Source organism: Alligator mississippiensis, chromosome 10 (genome assembly GCF_030867095.1).
Source record: "Alligator mississippiensis isolate rAllMis1 chromosome 10, rAllMis1, whole genome shotgun sequence".
NCBI classification, from domain to species: Eukaryota; Metazoa; Chordata; order Crocodylia; family Alligatoridae; genus Alligator; species Alligator mississippiensis.
Window position 1 is genome coordinate 73,599,417 of NC_081833.1, and position 22,153 is coordinate 73,621,569.

Here is a 22,153-nt window from a genome sequence, read left to right on the forward strand (position 1 = left end):
GAAGATAAGGGACCAGCGTCTCACAGGGTCAGAGGATGGGGGTACACAGAGCCAGCTTAGCTGACCAAGGCAGAAGACGTCCTCCCATGGGTGACCTTGAAGAAATGCAACAGCGACATCCCCGCCTTTTGGAAGGGAAAAAGGATCCCCGCTCCACCCAACTCAAACCAAGTTCATTTTGCCGTTAAAAGAAAAACAGGTAGAAAGATTTAAAAAATAGAGTACTTTAATTGTAAAAGGAAAAAAACAACCAAAAAACTTTTATAAATCAGGCATAAAAATAAATATGCAGCCTAGTAGAAATTCACATGAGGGACTGCTTGGGGCTCTCAGCTGCAAAGCACGCACGTCAGACGTTGCAGAAATACACCTGCTCCAATTGCACAGAAAGCATGTTAGTCAGGATTTGCATATACCCATGCCCTGCCTAGCATGTACCCATCTCAAATGAGGAGCACATGCACTCCTGAGGTTAAAGCCAACCTAGTAACATTTTGCCACAAACTTTAAAATGAACATTATTTTGCATATCGTATGTATACATAAAACTCTCTTTGGCTAGGAACATTTTTTTTTTTTTTAAATCAGAGTTTCCTATATTCAATAGTTTTATACTGGATGTAAAGGGGTTGTTTCCAAATTGCAAAGTACTCATAGACAAAAACTCCTCCATAGTCAAAAACAAACGGGTCTTCAGGCGTCCAATCTTCGGCCGCTAACAACAGCATTTTAAACAGGTTTGCACTGTCCATCGCCCTCAACGGGATCGCAACCTCTACGGGGTTGCTTTGATCCTGGAGATTTCCATTTTATTTGAGGTTCTCTCAACCTGTATTTTTTTTTTTTTTTTTTTTTTTTAAAGAGAGGGGCAAAACCTCAGCAAATGCAAACCATCCTAGCTCAGCTGATCCTAACAAAGCTAAGATCTACTGCTAGATGTGTGGGGTGCCAGAAGGTGACCGGAAAAAGTCCCAGCGGTACTGCGATTTCTACTGAAGACATCCAAGGTCCCGCCTTCTGCTGATCCTGGATGCAGACAAAGCACAGCATAAAAAAGCACGAGGTTGTGTGTACAAAAGCCAAGGATCAGCAGGCAAACCTTTCCAGAATGGACGGGTCGCGCCTAGCCCTTTTGCTAACAAATGAACCTTTTGCATCGCTGGGTTTATTGGAACGTCTCGGCCATGAACCGCACCAAAAAATAAACAATAAAAATACAAAATGAATGTCTCTGGGCTTCTTGATCCACTGCTGAAAAGCTTTCCAAAGATTAGTCAGTGCCGGGACCAGAAAGGACTTATTCTAACCCTGACACTTAAAAAAACCAAATCCCCAAAACCGCTCAGACAGCGATTTGTTGATTTTCTCGGAAGAGCGGCCTTTGATGCGGCCCGCAGATATCTTGGAAGATCCGGAACATTTGCTCATGCTGCGGATCGTCCACGACTGGAAACATCGGGCCGCTGCTGTAAGATTTTCCTCCTTCTTCCACCAGCTGCCTAACAAACACCTGTTCCACCTATGGCAGAAGAAAAGACCACCAAGATGCTTAAATAAAATGAGAGAACTTAGAGCAGCGATTCTCAACCGGGGTATGGGGGCTTTTGAAAGGTGCCACAAGGCTTGGGCTTGTCCCTGCCTGGACAATTCCTGACCCCCTATCAACCAGCCCCTATGCAAGGAGGTATGCATTGCCATAAGTAAATTCATCTTTTAAATTGGATGCCACTCGACTCACAAGAGTTATGGAGGGGGCCGTGCGTCCTGCGAGGGCAGTCTCAAGTCCAAAATGATTGAGAACCACTGGTTCAGAGTCTCTGATTCCTTTCGCTCCCGATTACCTTGCCAGCTGAGCTAGCTATTAATGGTTTAACCAATACAACTGCTACGGTAAAGCCAATGCGTGCGGTATAGCGCATCAGTGCTACAAGCGAGAGGTTGGTTACAAAAGGCACAGGTAGAGAGGTACCAGTGGGCCAGGAAAACCTTCACGAGAGGAACTGGGAAAAGGAGGAAGGATGCTCTTATGGAGGAGACACTGGCCTACAACTCAATGATCTTGAGCAAGTCACTAAATCCCCTTATGCCTCAGCTGCCCTTCTCTGGCCACGAGCAGACATAAAATACCCCAGCATGATTTACACTGGTTTGTAAGTCGGGATCAAGACTGGACAGGCATGCAGCCATGCCGGGGTGGCTCACACAGGATGGGGCTGTTACTATACCGCACCATTAGGTGAGCAAGTATTTGCCTTCAGCAAACTGCTACCCTGGGATGAACACGGACAAAACCTAGTGGCATTTATTTATTGCATTTATCCAGCTCTTTCAAGGGAAATAAAGGTCATTCTCCAGCAGATGGACCAAGTCCCCTAGGTCAGGGGTCTGTGCTGTCTGCCACTACACGCGGATGTAAGCTGTGTGCCTGCCCCTGCTCTTGGTCTGCCTTGCCTATTTAAATGCTACGCACTTCAAAGAGGGGAGTGTCTCTCTATGACTGCTGCAGCAATGCTGAGACCACCAGCAAGCAATAAGCCCCACATGGCTGCCTTTTGGAGCATGCCTGGGCATACGCCCAGGATCTCAGCTGTGCTCTTGAGAGCACTGTTGGGTATGCCTGACCCAGCTCAAACTCCTGCCACACAATATAAGTAGGTGCAGCTTATTTCAAGGCAGTCCTGGGATCACTGGAGATCAAGTGCCAAGCAGAACGGAAGCTTAATTTTGGTTGGAGATGCCGGTCACTGCTTTAGCAGCACCAAGAACTGGGGTGTTTTTACTTGATGACTCCCAAAGATGAGAAAGCAAAGATATTTGTCATTTAAAAACTTTGGAAGCCCTTTTAGAGCCAATACACTCGTCTGCCATTAAGTTTTTAATTCGCCACCCAGAAGGTTTGCCACCATTCACTGCCCACACTTGCTTCCTCGCTTGAAACCATAACCCTGCTTGTGACAACTCAAGCGGTTCTAGTGATTTCTTTGTCAGCTTCATGAGAAGAAAGCTTACAGCTGAGGAATGAGGGGCAAGGTACAAGTACTGAACAAATGGCAATGACAGTGCAAGGTACAGGAAAGTAAAAAGGTAAAGGGGAGGAAAGATACGTTTCCTAGTCACGTGGGGTCAGATTGCTAAGCTGACAGCAAGGCTGCATGCCATTTTGCACTTCAATTAATACGATTGCATATGCAATTTGGCTCGGCTTGGGTGCAAACGATTCAAATGGACAGCCTGGATGGCTGTCTCCTTCGGCTTGTGTGGGCAAACAACTCTTTTGAACATGCGGTTGCAGGACATACGCACACAAGTGGCATACAGCTCTGTGCTTCTGAGGTTTGACGGCTCTGGCCTTGAATGTTAGAAGCAAAAGAGACAGGGTAGGGGAGAGCGGCAGAGCCGAGCTGTGGGAGACAAAAGGGGGAAGGTCAGGTAGTAAACTTCCCCCACATCTAATCTTACCTGCACGAGGATGAGTTTACAGCGCAGAGGCACTGCGTCCGGGAACTCTTCGCCAAAGCACAGCGTGACTTTGCTGTCGGGGAAGCGGCCTTGACTGCTGTAGAACTGCTGCAGCTCTGGGAGGAGAAACGCACGTGGTTGGAAAAGGATAGAAATGAATCACGGGAGCGTGTTGCACTTGCACACACAATGTAGCAGGTGCTGTAGGCCTCCAGCCACCTGCAGCACGCATGTTGTCCACACCCATCCACTGGAGATTTTTAAATCTCAGTGCAGGGGCTCCTGGTCCAAGCCCACAAGGGCTTGTGGCAAGATGCAAGCTGGGCCATGTCAAGGATGAAGTTCAAGGGTGCCAAGCTGAAGTGCTTTGTCTGCATTTGTGTGTAGGAAAAGGCAAGAGTCCAGCTCCAATGTTTAATACTTCTCTCAGCCTAGCAAAGAGCACTCCCCCACCACACTTTTGGAAACCCTTTCAGGAGACAGATGGAGTTACAGGGGGGAGAAACGGGGCGGGGGTGTGATTTCAAATTGGGTATTATACTTTTTTATTTTTTTAAAGAGGATGACTAAGAAAAGCAAGAATAACTGCAGGTCCTGATCAGTAGCCACCTCAAGAAGGTCAGTAAGAGTTGCATTTCAATCCAGATGAGACCCTCCGACATGAGAGCACAGGTATTTCCTTGACCCCAGGGCATCTAGGCATGATCCTTCACCAGTATAAAACCAACCCTACCCTCCGGTGCATCATGCAAATCATGCCAAATCACACAAGACGGCAGAAAACTACGGGGTATCTGGAGCCGTCACTGAAGCTGGGCACTTTGAGGATGAACTCTACATAGCAAGCACCAGATCTTCATGTGACATAAACCTACATAGGTTAGCTGACCTCAAGATGATGGTCTGGTGGTCAGAGTACTGCCTGGGACCTGAGATACTTGGGTTTCAAGATTGTGCTCTGCCACTGGTTCCCTGTGCGACCTCAGTCATGTCACTCAGCCTCCATTCCCCATCTGTACAATGCAGCACTCTCACACCCTGCAGATAAATGCATTCAAGACTGCATCAAACCCAGGCGCTGTTCTAATGGAAAATGGAGCATTTAAACCCCTTCAACTACAATGGACTTCACAAAAGACATGCAGGTTTCCACTAGCTGAAGACGGGACCCCACAGTGCAGGGGGCAGAGACATAAAGAGAGCGTGGTACCAACCTCGGATGAACTGGTTGGTGTCGAATATCTTGACCACCTCGTCCCTCCCCAGCTTGTTGGGCCTGTCCTTGAAGAGCAGGTTGTTCCCGCTCCAAAAGACCCGGCCCTGGCACAGCCTCTTGATGAAGATGCCCTGCTTGTTGCTGTGCAAGAGGACGCCCCGTTCCAAGTGCCCAAAGAGCTTCCTCGTGATCTGCTTCTGGCGGTCGTTGGGGATGGCGTCAGCGGAAGGGAACCGGATGTGCTCCAGGCTGTCGGTGCAGACCTTCTCGCTGTGAGCCGGGGGCTGGCTGAGGGAGATCCGGCAGCCTTCGGGGTAGGAGGTTGTGGTGTGGCCAACCAGCTTCCCACCGTAGTAGAAGCTGATCACCATCTGACAGTAGGCTGTGGGGAGACACGCAGACATGGCCTCTCAGCGGATGCACAGACAATCTCTCCATCGTGGCTGACAGCAACCCACGGCTGCACACAGGACAGAGCTACAAGAGCCCCGGATGTGCCAAGGATGCAGCTACCAGCAGCCTTGGCTACTCTGTCGGCATCGTGGCTCTCCACCAGCTTGCTGGGGTGGGAACAAGCAGTGTTTTTAGAGAAAGAGAGCCTGCCGGTCTTACTGCCGTGAGCAGACCTCCTGAAGCATGTCTTTTTATTGCCATCAGTTCACGGGAGCTAGGACCCTTATGGTTTTATCAGCTGGTACTGGACATGCCATGTGTGACTATAGCATGGTCTCCAGCACATGTCCCCTTCCTGTCTCCAGGCTACAGACATCTAGGGTTTAGATTTGGGTAAACCATGTCAGCAAAGCAGCTTGCTCTATGGGACAACACCGGGTATGGCTGGGAAAGGTTCACCAGCACCATACCTTTGGGTGGGATCTGGCCAATGCCCTAGTATGTGGCTCTCTATCCTCTCTCTATGCTCACTGCCTCATGCTTTATGGCCTGTGTCCTCAGCTCCAAGGTGGGGGAGTGGTCCCATGATCACTGTGTGCCATAATGGCAGAGCTATCTAGGAGCACTGGGACTGGCATTTCATTGAGCTAGGAAGCATGTAGTGATGTACCTGAATTAACCTGGAGCTGCTCATAGTTTGAGTACCCGTTCATCAAGGGCACAGCTGCTAGAAGAGAAGAAACAAAAGTTACATCTGTGTATAGGGCTCTGGCACAAGTATGGTCTCGTTCCACAACCGCAGCCCACTCGTTTAGGTTCAGCGCAACCTCCTCACGCCAAACCCTCATCGTTATTCCTCCCGGGTGTCACCTTCAAATACACAGCCCTTGAGGGGTTTTGAAAGACTCTTGCCCATATCAAGGGCACAGTCAAGGTCAAGGGGTCCAGGATGTTACAGATCCCATGTTTCTCATGGGAATTTGAAGACCTCCCAGAGACATTGAGAGGCAGCTGGCATGCTAATAGGAGAGACCTGAGGATACTGAATCCAGAAAAGTTGGTCACAAAGTCCTAATGAACTATTAAAAATTGGAGGTTAGGGCCAATCACTGCAAAAATAAAAATGTTTGCAGGAAGATTTATAATTTGATGTACAATCAGCTTCTTCCTCAGTTAGGAGCATATCTATAGGCAGCTGCTCAGAGATCGCATGCATCTCTTGTCTGGCTCCGCAGCGGCTACTGAACCAAACTCCGTTCTATTAAAACATCACATTTATTGTTTCTTACAGGGATTAGATGGCTGCATCCACCAGTCTGGTATGGGAGGGTTTCGGCAACTTTCTTGAGGTGGGGAAGGGCTTCTCTTTATTATTCCCAGGTATTCATCCACACACTGGGACTGAGGAAGAAAGAAAAATCATTAGATCTAGCTGGGATGATGTAGTTGAGATTAGTCCTGCTTGGACCAGGGGGTTGGATTACATGTGGCCTCCTGAGGTCCCCTCCAGATCTCATATTCTGTGATTTTTATAATTATCTGGACAGCAAACCTGGAATGAGTTTTGCCATTTCAGGCAATCGGTGTTCATTTGCAACAGGTTATTTTCAAGATAACGAACGGTGGGAAAGGCTGTTATAATAAAGCAGCCAGGAGTCTGTGATGTCAGTGAACTCGCCTTTTTTGTGGCTGGTTAGAAATCTGGGCCTAGGGCTACATGGACAAGCCAAGAGACCAAGGGTCGGGCTTCTCCCAGATGAAACGCTGGAAGTGCCTGGGAAGCTGCGAGCAGCATTTGGCCCAGATCTATACCATCAGGAAGAGCAACAAGGACTACTGAGCTCTGGCCCAAGCTGAAATGCTTATACAAGGGAAGGCAAGGCAAAGAGTCAGTGATGTGACAAGCAGGTCTCACGGACGTCTGCATTATGTTATGGAAACAGATGTGACAAACGCATTTGCAATCCATCACTTGCCCACCTTGCAACACTGATTATCAGAACTTCGTTCTCCCATCTATCCCACCCCCCCCCAAAAAAGGCAAAAAAAATCCAGGGAGAAACTCTTTGCCATCAGCAGCCCTTCCAGCCAAGAAATCCCACCTCTCTCTTAGCCATAGCAATTCGTTACCTCTTTCATCAGGTCATCTACTATTGTGGAGGGACTGCAGTCCATGTCAGCGACTTCGTTCAAGCTGTTCCCATTCGCAAGGCCAATTTTGCCTGCAGAGAAATACAAGGATTCAGCACTTTACCTTATACAGCATCCTCGGAAAGAGCAGACTGCAAAAGCAAGCAGATGGCTCTGGAGACCAACAAGGGTGCATATTTGCTAAAAGCAAGGAAAGCAACAGCAACAAAAAAAATTGTAGCCGTGGTGTCTTATTGCTCATTGTCCCATGTCAACCGCCCTGTTTATCATGTTACTTTAAATCACATGAGATCTGAGGCTGGTAGTTTTGACTCGGGGAAAATTCCCAGTGAAGTCAATGGGAGTTTTGGCAGGGCAAGGACAGTGGGGTCAAACCGACTGAGTTATAGGGACTTCAACAAGGCACTAGAAAGAAGCTAATTTTGCTGCAGCACAGTCCTTTTCTCAGCCATCTAAAGGAAATGGAGAGGGGATAAGGCTGCTTCTTCTTTTTTCTTTTTTATTTTTTTGCTCCTCCTGCCTAAGCACAGTTCAGTCTTGCCGCTGGGAACGTGCCGTGCAATTTGCATAATGCATGTAACAAGGGCACAGAAATGTAAGAGCCCCGAGGGTGAATGAAGGTGACAAAGCCCAGCAGGCTGGAGGCAGGTTTCCTGGCAACTTGCATTTTGCATGCTTTTGCTTTTAACCATGCGCCCCTAACCACAGATGAAGATAAAATTAGCACAGCTAGCGCCAGACCGGACACCACTGCAACAACTGCTCACTGCTGAACAATTGTGGCTATAATCATTGATTTTACTGAGAGGTAATGAGAGGGGGGTTTAATCCATTTGCACAGCGTGGGGCAATGCACCCTTTTGGGGGGAACAACGGCGGGGCCAGAATCACTGCTGCAACCTCAGTAAGGACAATTTTGAAGCACTGATTCCCACCGCCCCCCTAGAAACAGTGGTGCATGTGAAAATAAGACCATGGTGTCTGTGCCTGACAGCTGGGAAGCCCCCTGAGCTTCCCCCCATGGAGATTTCCCCAGGTCCACCCATGTTGTGGCTCCAGCAGAGTCTGCTCTCCTGGGACTGGATCCACTAGAAGCCAAGGTCATCTGCGGGATCCCCCGTGAAGTGGTCTCCCAGCCACGCTATCCGGGCTTCTCTTGAAGCAGGGCAGTACGTCCCAATGCTAGGGAAAAAGTTAATGCAATGAGGCTGCATTAACTCTTATCCGGGATTCCCAGGTGGCTGCATTGCCCAAGAAGCAATGGTGCAGGGATGCATGGCTGGGAAGAGGCATGCAGAGAGCAGATCTAGCAGGAGTGGGAAGGGCTGCCCTAACACCTAGCACCTCGCTGGGACAGACAGGCCCAGGCTGACCCGGCAGAGATTCGTGCTGGTGAGAGCTGAATGCTACAGGAAATGCAGCCTAAGATTTGCATGTAGGTCAAAGGCACCGGCTTTCACTGCTGTTATTAGTCCAGGACTCGGTCCACCCCTTGGCTTTAATAGCCAGCCACAGCCTCCCCCTGCCGCTGACCCCTCGGAGGTACAAGGGCAGCTGCGGAGAAGTCGCGTCGCTCACTAGCACTTACATTTCTGTTCTTCCTCCGGGACGATGCGGTACACTTTGTACGGCTCCGAGATATCCAGCTGGGACCTGTCCGTCACCTCCTCGAAGTCCGGGCTCTTGTTCAAAGCGCAGCGGAGTCTGGTCTTCCAGGTGGCGGGCTCCGCTTTGTCACCTTCTTTAAACTTCCCTTTGAAAACAGCCCAGGCCTGGAACAAGGGGCAGAGAGAGCAAGGTCCACTGACAACTGGCGCTGTGACTCCGGAGCCAAATCTCATGCTCATAACTCACATTACTCCATTTCCTAATGCCCTTGCTCATGGGGACACCACGGCCAGCTCCAGTTTGAGCCGCTTCAGCTATCTTAGATTACCTACCTGGCACCTGTCAACCCACCTCCGAATCTTTACTTCACCTCGCACCATCCCTATCAGGTAGCAAAGTGCCCCAGCCTCCATTTTACAGGCAGGGGCTTGAGACACAGACCTGCTTGCCTGAGACATGCACAGCTCCTGTGATGGGGATGGGAACTGAACCCTCATCTCCTGGGTCCTAAGCAGGGTACCATCCTCTTGCCCCACAGAAGCCAAAGCAGAGGCTGAAGGATGGCAGCTGACAGCCCGGGGCCGATAAACATCTGGCCATAACCAGCATGCAGGAAGTTTTAACTTGCTTTCAGGTAAGATATGCAGGTAGGAAGGCAGGTTAGCACCCCGTGCACTGCCCAGGTCTCCTGCATGCAGCATCTTCTGCCATCAGGAAGCCCTATTTGAAATGCCTGGAGTCCACCTTCTCCAGCCACCTATTCCAAGGACAGTGTTGTCCAGACACTTCACCCACTCATAGGAGGCTGGATCTTGTGAGATGCACTAGAGCGGAGGCTATCTGTGTGCCACAAGCACTGAAGCTGGCCCTGGGGCCCCAAGCTGGACAGACCATGCCTGCCCCCACGCCTCTCTGCATGGAAATCTACCCCGGGAAAGCGGTATGGGGAAGACAGTCACTTCCCCGGCACTGTCCCACTTTGTCAGAAAGGTGCAGGACGGGGATCCCGGCTGGGGAGAGGCAGGCAGAACGAAGGAGGGCAAAAGTGGGAGTGCAGGGCATTCAAAGCCAGAGATAATCCAGCCCTCTGGAGCAATGCACTTGCAAGTGAGCCCTTGCAAAGAGGAAGCTGCAATAGGTTTCAAAAGAGTTTTCTAAAACAAAATGCGGCTCTTCCACTGAAAACCAGCCATTCTGGGCAAAAAGCCCACACAGGGCCACTGTTCCCATCACGCAGCATGCTCTGCCTTCCAGACTTGGCAGCAGCAATTAACTGAGGCCCCAAACGAGCCTTGCAAATGCTCTGATTTCAACGGGGAAGACTAGCGAGTGCAGCAGGAAGAGTTTTGCATTGTCCCCCATGTCTGTCCTGACCCGGAGCTATTCTAAGCCCTCTTGCGCATGCTCAGTCAAAGCTGATTTCCAAAAATACGCTGGTGATCACCACAGCTAAGTTCAGCACAGGTGTCAGTGGTTGAGACCAGGGCCACAGTCTTCATATAACAGATGCACTGTGGTGCAGGGCTCACTTTTGGGGGAAAAAAGAGCATAAGGTCAAGTTCGTTTTAAAAAGCCACACCCCCAGAGAAGGCTGACATTTTATAGGCAGCCTTGGTGGTATCACAGTGTAATGAAAAAAAAATAAATCTATATTCAGGGATACTAAAGAATCAAAAGAATTACCTCAGCAACATAATCTGAATATATTGATTTGGAAAACAACCCAACTTGATCTCTTTGCAGGGGTTTAAATGTGTCCAAAACCCATATTGAGACTTGACCGCAGTCATTTGCAGTGAGGATAGTTATGCACCTGCCTTAGTATCCGAAGGCGCTCTCACTTTCTGTGAATAAATGTCTACAGTAAAAATAAATAGATCAAAAATTCTCAGAGACCAGGCCAATTTGTCACCAGTAAAAGGCAATGTCTGTACTTGAGCCCTTGGGAACACACTTTAAAGTAGAAGTTATAAACCCTGGTAAAAAAGAGAGAGGCAGTAACTCATAGGGCCAAATTCTGCACATTTCTGCTGGCCGGAAGATTAGCACCAGTGTAACAGAGCAAGATTTGGCCCATTGCCCGTGACCCTGTGCTTTATTCTGGAGCCAGGACAGAATATGATATCATCTTGCCACACAAGCAAGTCCGGAAAAGCCATTTGGGGATGCTGGGAATTGTGTTGGAAGCAGCAGCAGGTTTAACAATCAAAGGCTTCAAGTGCCTTTTTATGAAAAAAAGAAAGAAAAAGCACTTTCCACTCGGTTAATGTTCAACCTTCAGCTGCCCAGGAAAAAGCTCCTCTCTTTGAAGAAGAAAGTGTGACTCACCTTTTGTGGTGAGAGGGAGCTTTCTTTGAAAGGAGACTAGTTTAAGCACATGTACCAGTTTTAAGAATTCACCAAAACCTTGCTAATCCCGCTATAATTATGAGCCACAGCCAAGCATGGATACGCGCAGGCCTAATCCTGGCAGCTACTGAGCACCTGCAACCCCTGAGAGAATCAATGAGTAAAGCTGCTTAGAAAACAAGGCTCTGTCTCTGTGGGAATATATATATATATATATATATATATACACAGATATACATACACATATATAGATATATATAGGTATATATACACACACACATGCATACATATATACATATAGCTATAGATATATACGTATACACACGCATACACACATACATACATATACACACGCATACATACATACATACACATATATATATATATATATATATTTGTTCCAGGTAAAAATAAAAAAGTTTAGTTGGCACCTCTGGGCCATTTTCTTTCCCCAAACATTATCATTTCTTTATAGCTCCAATTTTCCATCCCCAAATAATTGGGATGGGCCATTCAAAACCAGCCCTATGCATGGGTATACAACACCTCTTGAATCAGGCCGTTCATTAGGAGATGTTATTTAGTGCATGCCCAATTTGGATTTATTTAAAGGAGCTCTGGGCAATTCTTGCTAGCCAAGAACAAAACCCCAAACAGCACAAAACGCACCTGCGGGGAGGTAACCTGTTTTACTCTTATACCAAAACTGGTACAGGTGCTGAGAGAATCCTGCAAGCAAAGCCAGTCAGTGGAACATGGAAGCATAAGGCATGCAAGAGGCTACACAAGCAGGTGCAGGGACAGGGGCTGTGCTAATATATCAGTAACGACCAGAGACAGCAATGCCCTAGCGGAGTTGAGAGCAGCCCTTACCTTGAAGATGGAGGCATCCACCTCCTGGTTGTAATCCTGTTTCCCGGCGTGTTTCCAGGGGATACGGAACATGTTTTTCTCTTCGTTCTCCCAGATCAGCCCGGGATACATCCCGCTGTCGATCTGTTCAATCAGCCACTGCCGGAGCCTCCTTCCACCATTTCTGTCGCACATCCTGCAAGGGAGAATGGGCAGGGATCTATTAAGGGCTTCCAAGAAACGCGTCGCTGTCGTATGCGGAAATCAAAGGTCTGCTGTCCTGTCGCCAGAGATGGAGAGTTAACGGCACCTGGAGGAAAGCGAAACAGGTTGCACGGCGGGGCAGGAGTTGTCAATGCTTCTGCATCTTGTATGTTGTCAGTACTTAATGTATGGTCCTGCCAAAGTATCCCAAATAGAGTACACACATCCCACCTATCAGGCTCCAAAACTACAAGAGAAACAGCCCATTATAGATTATTATTAATATTAATATGCATTTGTGTAGCAAGCACCATGCTAGGGGATCAAAGCACACGCTTTAAGCCTGAAAGAACAAATTCTGCTCTGGGCCACGCTCACATAAATCGACAGTAACTGCACTGACTTCGGGGGAGTGCATTGCTCAGAGCCAAAAAAAACAGAATCTGGCCTGAAGCTGCGTTGCGGTCTGCGTGGGGTGCACACGCATCTGCTTACACATTTGGAAAGGGTTAGAAATAGCCAAAGAAATGGGAATAAAACCCAAGTTCGCAGAAATGATATTCTTGGCTGGCACTTCCATGAATTGGTTATAATAGGTACTTCTCGGGATGCAAACTTCCTGCGCTGCAGAACACAGCACTTCTTTGAATTTTGCCACTGACAACTATTTCTGCGGACGCCGTGCCCCTAGGAGGCCTTCCTTACCCACTCAAAAGGGCTGCTGTGTAAAGGATCCTCTTCCTGGGAATACGCTCACCATTCACAAGAAGTCCCGTCCGCTAGAAATCCCCTAAGTTGCTAGACAGACGCCCACCCAGTAACTAAGCCTGCGTCTAACCCCTGTTTCCTCCTGTTATCTTCAATTAAAAAATAAATAAATAAAAACCTCCCACGGTGCCGGATGACTGCTGAATCGCAGGTGAAAAGCCTGACATATCCTCCCTAAATCAACCACTTCAAGCCTTGCACCGGCGCTGCTGAAAGGAACCTGCGTTTGACACCACAGAGTGCAGCAGTAAGTGTCAAAACTAGACTGCATTAGTGAGCTGGTAGGATGCAACTCTGACTTAAATGCAGCTACACCCACCGAGGACCTGGTTTGACAGACTTCTTACCTCCAAAAGGACAAATATACGGCCTGATTCTGCTGTTGCTTACCCCAACTTCAGCAGAGTTGCACCGCTGCGAGAGAAGAGTCGCCTCCACTGAGTTTATAATGAAGTCCTAAACTTTAGCAACCTATGGCAGTCTGTTCCCCTGAGCAAACGCTCATTAGGTCCCAACAGCACGGGGGCCCAAGCAAGAAGTGGGCGACTGCAGGTACAAACTCAAGCAAAATACACCAAGCGTTTCGAGAACTGTCTAATTTTAGTGCACGCAGCAGCACCACTATAGTTAGAAACTGAGAATTTCCTTTAGGCCACAGACCTCCCACTATAGCTCAGCAGTTTTGATACACGTCTCAGCGTCCCAATGTCATTTTATTTCGTTTTGGGTCGTGAAGCCATTCGAGCGGTCACTAATATTAATAACTCTGCCTTCTGGACTCACACACTTAGCACCATTTGTTTGGACCAGGAAGGATCCCAGAATCAGCCTTCTGGTGGCAGGGGCTCATGAATGCAAACCGAGGGCAAAGTAGAAGAGAGCCACTTTACCCGATCCAAGCAAGGTCATTCATTGAATATGTCAGCAGCATTAAAAAACACCTGCACATGAACACACCTGATTACGTTAAAACCATTTTGTGGTCCACCACCTAGTTCAAGCCTGGATTTCAAGTGTGCATTGAATGCACAAGAGAATGCAGTGTCCTATTCGTCAAATGCCATCATGCACAAGTTCTGGCCACAGGTTCAGAGCATGACAGCGGCAATGGGAGCACGGTCGGGGTCCCACAACCCCGCATAAAAGTACTTAGAGAACCACAAGCCATGCACTATCAGGTTAAAATGACCTACAGCTAAATAATGAAGTGGGCTGGACTGCGGACTACCCAGACCAATGTGGCCCCCCGCTCTGCGGGTCTTTTTGGGTGATGTCACCTCAAGCACCAATTCCCAGTGACAGGAGGCCACAGGGCTGGAAAAAAAATAGATGTCAACAGTATCCCAGCAGCTGAGTCTAAGTTCCCCCACCCACCCAGCTTCCTGATTTCAAGCTACTCATTATTTCCAGATGTTTAAAGGACTTTTTCCTCTCTCCCCATGCTGTCTCATGTTAACTTGCATCTTGTTTTTAGGAGACTGGAGTTGCCAATCGTGATTTAGGCATTCCTACAACACTGCATTTCCCTCCTTGGCTTCCTACCAGAGGTGAAAGCAGCAATACTTAGAAGAGCAAGCGCTCAAAACTAAAGCTTTCCTCTCCTCCCCCTCCAATTTTCTTCACCCTTCTCATACTTCCTATTTTGCCCCAGGCACTAATAACTGACTTGTCAAGGACTCCGGGACAAACTCGCAGATGTCCTCATTTAGCATTTGCTGGCTCTCTTCCCTGCAAAGTGGTGCAAAGCAACCTTAAGACAAGCATTGTAAACAGCTCCAGAGATTAGATGGACACCGATCTCTCCTGACTCCAAATAACATTTTTCTAGCTGTCATATTCAGGCAAAGTCTTCAATTTTAAAAATAAACCTGGCATCTCTTCAGATAGTCTCTCATAAGGATTTTTATTTTTCGCTAGGGACTAGTGGTATGACTGAACATCTTCTGAATCTACTTATGAGCTTCTCCAACAAAAAACGCCTCGTTTCTGAAATATCCAATATCTGAAAAAAATTGGTTTAAAGGGGCGACTCGGTCTTTAGCTCCTTCCTTTGTCCCTACAATTTCTCTCTCCCATTATTTTAGGCTCCCCCAGAGCTTGGCCTTGCTTCTGTGCCATGAAAAGTCACGCAAACCCTCTGCGACTGATATCTGGGGTTTACATGATGCAAGAGCTCGAAAGCAGCGGAGATGGTCATGGCATGCTAAAACCACACACTGATTGGAGATCGCTTGCAATACACAGGAACAAAGAAGCCAGTTAAAGATTGTGATTTTTTACCAGCACAGTTTTTCACTAATGGGAGGGGTGTTTTTCTACACCAGCACAACCGGTTTAGCGTCATGAGTCTTTTGACGGTCTATTGTATCAACCAATATATTAACCTGGTGAAGCCCTCCAAGTGGAGGCATGGTCTGGGAGCACACTAGACATAGGAATGGCTTTGCTTATGTCTATTCAACCCAGGCCAGTCCTTTTAAGTTACTACTCTGCTATATAAGCCTTATGGACACAGGGCCAAAGAGAAGTCACCACCTCACTGAAATAAGAGACTCCCACTTCCATTCGGCCCATCATTAATAGGATGGGCAATGCAGAAGAAAGATGGCTTCAGGCTCATTGAAGCCAAGGCAGGCTTCATTCAGCACTGCTTGCTGGCTGGTTACTCAGCCCATTTTCCTATCAACAGCAGCCTAAGTTATGCCAAGGTACAGGGTGGACAAGGAGTGCATCATCCGTATCTAGCCTAAATAGTCCCGAAAACCTGCATTCTTAAACGCCAGTAAATCTCAGCTTGCCTAGGCAATGTTCAAACCTTGTTCTAAGACAGATCGCTCAGGACAGACTGACAAGGCATGCAGCCCATCTCTCCAAGCAAGACACCCCCCCACCATTGGGGGTATTGCTCCCAGCTCCAATTCCCTAAAGCAGCGATTCTCAACCAGGGTGCACAGGACCCTGGGGGTCCTCAAGACCCTTTCAAGGGTGCCGCAGGGTGCCATGTAGCACTGTTAGGTGTGCAAACGTGATTCACAAGACAAACCCAGAGATACCAAGCAGGAATTCATAGTGTTATAGCCATTCTGGCACCTAGTACTTCTCTGCAGTCAAAAAGCACATAACACCCAAGAGCTGGCATTGCCCGAGGAGTGCCACGGGTCTGCAAAGGCTGAGGACCACTGCCCTCAAGCTGAGGCCTAAAGGCAGGAGCTTGGCATTTGGAAAGCTGCTTCCTCCTCCTCCTTCCCACATCCCGGCTTCTCCGTTGGTTCAGGAGACCGCTCCAGAGGTAACTCCCTGCACGTGCCACTTTGGCTGGCCGCCCATCTCAGCAGTCAGAGCACGTGGTCCACCTGAGGCTTCCCCTCCCTCCCTCCCTCCCTCATCCCGCAATCTGGCCGGCTGCGAGGGGAGCATCACCTTCCTGCTCCCCAGCCAGCCCTGCCAGAGGCGCTCAGAGGTGACACCGAGCCCGAACGAGGCTGTCAAGCCACACCTGCCACGGCGAAGAAGACTCCACATATTTCTTATCAACCTCCCCAGCGAAGCTTTTAAAGCCGGCACAGCCAACCCACAGCACAGAGGCCACGAGTGGCACGGGAAGCCTCCGTGCCAAACTGAGAAAAGGATAAAAAGCAGAGCAGCAAATGGGGCAAGGGGCAGAAAACAGAAGTGCTGGGGGACCGGGCGGGGGGAGCAGCAAACTAGGTGGGGGCAAAAAACAATGAGGTGGGGAGCAGAAAGCAGAGCGGCACATCAGATGCGGGGCAGAAACCGACAGGGTGTGGATCAGAAAGCAGAGCAGCACCTTAGGTGGGGGCAGAAAGCAAGAGCATGGAAAGCAGAAAGCAGAGCAGTATATCAGATGGGGGGCAGAAAGCAGAGCAGTGTATCATATGGGGGCAGAAAGTAGAGCAGCACATCAGATGGGGGGAAAAAGCAACAGGGAGGGGGGCAGAAAGCAGAGCAGCACATCAGATGGGGACAAAAAGCAATGGGGGGGCAGAAAGCAGAGCAGCACATCAGATGGGGACAAAAAACAATGGGGAGGGGGGCAGAAAGCAGAGCAGCACATCAGATGGAGGCAAAAAGCAACAGGGTGGAGAGCAGAAAGTTGAGCAGCACATCGGATGGGGGCAGAAAGCAGAGCAGCACATCAAACGGGGTCAGAAAGCAGCGGGGAGGGGGGCAGAAAGCAGAGCAGCACACCGGTTGGGGGCAGAAAGCAGAGCAGCACATCAAACAGGGTCAGAAAGCAGCGGGGAGGGGGGCAGAAAGCAGAGCAGCACATCGGATGGGGGCAGAAAGCAGAGCAGCACATCAAACGGGATCAGAAAGCAACGGGGAGGGGGGCAGAAAGCAGAGCCCCACACCGGATGGGGGCAGAAAGCAACTTGGCTGGTGAGCTTGGAGCAGCAAGCGGAGCGGCAGCGCGAGCGCACCCCGCACGCACCTGTCCGGGGCTCGAGGTCCGGGCGCGGCGGGACGCGCTCCCGCGGCCGCACATATAAGCGCCGGGGGCGGGTTCGGCGCGTCCCGCCCCGCGGGGGCCCGCGGCCAATGTGGAGCAGCAGGCGCCGCCGCCGGGCCAATGGGGCCGAGCCAGCCCGCCGGCTTTCTCCTAAGCTCCGCTTTTCCGAGAAATCAGGCTGTCCCGGCCGGGGGCGGCGGGCGCTGGACGTCGGGTGCCCCCCCGACATCGCCGGCCGCGGCAGCCCCCGCAGCTGGAGGGGGGATGCTCTCCCCCGTGCCCGGCTCTTGCCTTGGGATAGAGCCCCCCCCCGGGTCCCACCTGTCCGAGTCGCAGGTGCAGGGCTGGAGCAAGCCCTGGCTCTGTACGCAGGTGGCCAGGTCTCAGCCCCAGCCACCGAGACGATGGCCAGTTTTGGACGAGAAGCTTGAGCCCGTACACCCAGCGTGCCTCGTCCTCCGCGACCCCTCCGTTCGCTGCCACGGTTCGTGGATGGGGCTTGGGGGGGCCGAGGAGAGACAGACCTGCCCCCTTTTCCTTCCTCTGCAAGAGCGAGATGCTCAACCTCGAAACAAGTAGCCGCTTGGTTGAGGTTGCAGCACCGTTCGGCGGCTCAGTGCCAACAGGCCGTTTCAGTAAGGGCTGCAAGTGCCATCCGCATGGGATGGAGCGGGAGGTAAGGGCACCAAGCGCATCCCAGCTGGGGATGGATGGCCGGACATTTAAAAGGGGGAGGAAGAAGATGCAAACTCAAAGGAAGGAGGATAACTGCATGTTTTTGCCCTGTTTCTCAGTTTGTTCTCCATTCCACCGACCTCTGAATGGAAGATGCTCCATCCAACTGGCTTTCCCAGTTTTGTCGGGAAGAGAAAAGCACCCGAAAACGAGATGAACTGCAGTTGCAGGGATAGGAGGAGCTCTGCTCCTGGAGGTTCAGAGGTTTGGGACTGCGGTTAAGGGACCATTGCCACATAATGAGGGAGTGTTTAGAGCTATAAAGATAACACATATAAGAGAAGTGATAAGCTCAGATATAAACGCATTATTGGAACTGGTGACAACTCCCCATCTTAATCATTTGGTCTTTAAACACTATCTCCAGCCTAATCCACACTCTCTTCAGCCTCATCAATATTATTGCAGATGTGATTTAGGGAATAACCACGAAGAAAAGGTCAGTTAGGGTTATATAGAGGATGATCTCTGCTTTAGTGAAGAAGGGGTCTCTCATCCACTTGGTGCTCACCCCAGAGCCTTTGGGCTGCTTTTGGGAGTACAAACAGCAATGGGCCACACTCAAGACTGGGCCCTGGGCTGCATCTATTTTGCAGCCATAAAAAGGTATTAAAAAAAATAAAAGACTTTTCTTTGTAGCACAAAAGTAGTCTGTGACATTTTAAAAGCTGTTTGCTGTACAAATCTCCGTCTTTAGCTGCCCATCCATCCCTACAAGACATCCGTTCCACCTCCGGCCCACGAATCCAGAAACCCGGGACTGACTGCAGTGTAAAATGTTGTCACCTCATGGAAGTCAGCATCCACAAAAGTCAGAAAGAGCCCCGGGGAGGTTCAGAAGGAACAAGTCTGCATCGCTTAAGTGAGACAGGAGCTGTGTGGTTTACATCCAGGCTTGACTTAGCGTTAGCGAGGCATTCAGCTTTGCCATCATCCACATTCAGCTCAGCCCTGAGAAACTCAGCTCTTCCATAAACCACCGTGGAAGCTTTCTCATCATTGTTAATAAAAGGTATTTAATATAGTACAGTAGCAACTGAGTTCCCGGCCAGGATCAGGGCCCCGTTGCACTAAGCACTGCGCAAACACGGACCAGAAGACAGTCCTGGCCCTAACGTCCCTACCAGACAGGCACAGACCTGCAACCTGTGCTCCCACCTTGCCCTAAATCAGGAGAGCTTGACTGCACTCGATGCAATCACCCTGGGGTATGTGAAATCAGAGCCAAGTGTTTTTTCTAGTTTAGTGGTGGCCTGACTGGAAGTGGTAATAACTTGGAGAAAAAAAGTGACCCCTGGCTGGCTGTCAGCTAATAGCCTCCCCCACAAAATCCCCTTTTGCACATTTCCTTCCGGCCAGGCTCTCCCATACTGCTCCAATGCCCATCGGCACTGTCGTCATGCCTGAAACCATAGCACATGCACTTGAGAAATGCCCACCAGCTTTCCCATCAGTAGCTGGCAATGGCTTAAGTAACCCAAGAGAACAAGTTCTTGGGCAAATGGAGTTGCCAAAAATGTCTCTTAAGCAAACACCTTCCCCGGTGTGTAAATACTAACGTGCCCGTCTGTGTGTCGACTACATGAATTCCAAACACACAAGAGGCAACATGTTGAATACAGCTAATTAAAGGATGTGCGGTCAGAGTAGCTGGGTCAGAGCGCTGCTGGAGCTGGGATGGCCCAGGAAATGCATAAGAGGCAATAAAATACAGTTAAAAAAATGCAATGATCCTCCAAGTTGCTGAGTGCCCCTGGTGCCCTAAGGCAGGTGGGGGGGGTCACCAAGTCACTGATCTGCTCTGCAGACCCCGAGGGCTTTGCCTATGCCCATCCCCAGGGCTAAGCAGCAGGGAGCTGTGCCAGGGTTGGCATGGGCAACTTCCAGCCATTGCTGTTGGTGCTTCTCCCCTGGCATCCCCAAATCCAACCGCAAAGTGTGCCTGTGGGAGCTATGCCAGGGCCAGGCAGCTGGATGCTGTGTCCACCACGCTGTTGCCACCTCACTGCTCCTCACCTCCTGGTTTCCCACCAGCTGGCAGCAGTGGCCGTGCCCCGTGACAGAGTGAGGCACTGGGGGAAGTGGCAGCAGCACAGGTGCAGCTCCCACTTGCCTGGCCCAGCATGGGCACAAGGAAATCCCCCTGCTAGTGACTTGCCCCAGAAGCCATGCGGCCCGTGCTGGACTGAGCTCGTGGCTGGAAAAGGTTGCTAGCAGCTGCACTGGGAAGTCAATCAGAACGGAGAGTCCCACACGCCACCGGGTCAGCCCCCAGAAACCTTGATTATTAAAGGTGTCCAATCACCCACCGCTTCTGCAGGCTCCAACCTACAATCAGAAGCATCCTGCTCAATCTCGAAAGTTTCCAGGCCTTGAGCTTGCAGACAGCTCTTCTCATGTATGTGGTGACACCTACTGACTGGACCCAAATTATAGAAGATGTCACGCCACTTGGTTTAAGAAAATCCTCACTAGAAAAGAGAGACTCTGTTTTTCATGTAAAATGTCACCACCCCCCCAACCTCAATCGCTATGTTCCCTTATGTGTAGGAAGTAAAACTCTGAATCGTGCCCATCCACCAGCACTCAGAAGGATGAATGGGTCGTAAGTCTTGGGGTAACCCGGCAGTGTCCTGGACAAAAAGGCAACGTTGCATACATGAGAGAAGGTATGGGGATGGGGTGTTTCTGGACAGTCTTAGTACCTGGAGTTTAGTAACACCGCTGATGGTGGCATCCTCCTAGTTCACGACGCTGGTTTTTAAATGTAGGATCGCCGTTTCCAAAGAATCACCCAATGATAAGGGTCCTCAAGAGGTCAGCTAATGTAATGCATCCCTCCTACCCCAGAGAGAGGGTCAGCTAAACTATTCCTGGCAGGGTTCATATAATCGTAGAGCAGTGGGGCTGCAATAGGGATCATCTAGTCCAACCCCCTGCCTGAGGCAGGACCGTCCCTGCCCAAACCACCCCAGACAAACCCTCTTAGCAAAACTACTCAGTCACCCCTGACACAGGTTGTGGAAGCCAGAGGTAGGCGAGTCCTGCTATAGCCTCTCTTTCCCACTTGCCCAATATTTTGCCACGGCATCATATTGCCCATGCCCAATATTTTGCCAGGCCCAAGACATACCCCAGGTAAATCAGGAGGACCACAGCAGCCAGCATCGTGCTGCTGCTAATTTGTCAATATGTGCTCAAGGTTTGTCTAAACTGTGCTTAAAACCCTCCAGTGATGGAGAGTCCACAACCTCTCCGGTGTTTAGCTGACCTTATGGTTTCATATGTTTTCCTTCGGGTCCGATCGACGTCACCATTGCTACATTTTAAGCCAAATATTTCTCATATGATATCCTGGGGCCAGGAGGAACAAGTCAAAGCCGGGTACTTTAAAGTAATCTGCAACCCATTTGAAGGCCATTACTGTCAGTCTTTGCTAAACTAAACTAGCCCAGCTCTTTCGATCTTTCTTCATAGGTCATGCTTGCTGGGCTATCTTGCTTGATCTCTGGACTCTCTTGAGTTGATCCGTGTTTTTCTGGAGGTGTGGTGCCTCGGACCGGACAGGGTACTCCAGCTGAGGCCCAACCCATGTTGTAATATGCACTCAGAGACTGTTGGTACCCTGTAGCATCGTCATAGATCAAATCCCAGACCTGATGCTGGCTTTATAGAGAAGTATATCCTAAATAGCACGGCTTGTCACTCACAAGCATGTGGAAGAGCTGATCACTCCTGCGTTCGCACACCTATGGCGTTCAGAAAGGCCCCGTGTTACAGCCCCCGATAAGCGAGCAATGGAGGGATATTGCAGCAATCGGCTCTAGGCTTGGCTGTGGGAACTCCTAACACCTAACGCACATGTAATCTCTGCTTATCACATATCTACTATGACTTCCTATTAACACCAGAAACCAACTCTCTTCTCTTTTCCTATTCACAAGTTC

At 49.7% G+C, this 22,153-nt stretch overlaps 1 protein-coding gene across 2 annotated transcripts; it reads right to left on the reverse strand.

Moving 5' to 3' along the window:
• Positions 1-208: 208 nt before the first annotated feature.
• Positions 209-17,499, reverse strand: IRF8 (interferon regulatory factor 8). 2 transcript variants are annotated; one of them, XM_006276696.4, is made up of 9 exons: positions 17,454-17,499; positions 12,050-12,224; positions 8,808-8,991; positions 7,199-7,290; positions 6,358-6,469; positions 5,739-5,792; positions 4,674-5,057; positions 3,460-3,575; positions 209-1,519 (listed from the first exon to the last, which is right to left on the reverse strand). In XM_006276696.4, the coding sequence occupies exons 2-9, from the start codon at positions 12,221-12,223 to the stop codon at positions 1,343-1,345; spliced, it is 1,293 nt and encodes a 430-aa protein (XP_006276758.1). In that variant the 5' UTR covers position 12,224; positions 17,454-17,499; the 3' UTR covers positions 209-1,342. The 2 variants fall into 2 exon arrangements, with proteins under 2 accessions (XP_006276758.1, XP_014464783.1); XM_014609297.3 differs by having other exon boundaries at positions 5,739-5,795.
• Positions 17,500-22,153: the final 4,654 nt, after the last annotated feature.

Bases quoted from the DNA above. Each gene is read 5' to 3' on its own strand.
- IRF8 (XM_014609297.3), bottom strand. From the start codon at position 12,223: ATGTGCGACAGAAATGGTGGAAGGAGGCTCCGGCAGTGGCTGATTGAA. The intron at 6,470-7,198 runs GTAACGAATTGC...TTTCTTCCTCAG, and splicing joins TAGATGACCTGATGAAAGAG to TCCCAGTGTGTGGATGAATA. The intron at 5,796-6,357 runs GTAAGAAACAAT...CTTCTCTTCTAG, and splicing joins GATGCAGCCATCTAATCCCT to CAGCTGTGCCCTTGATGAAC.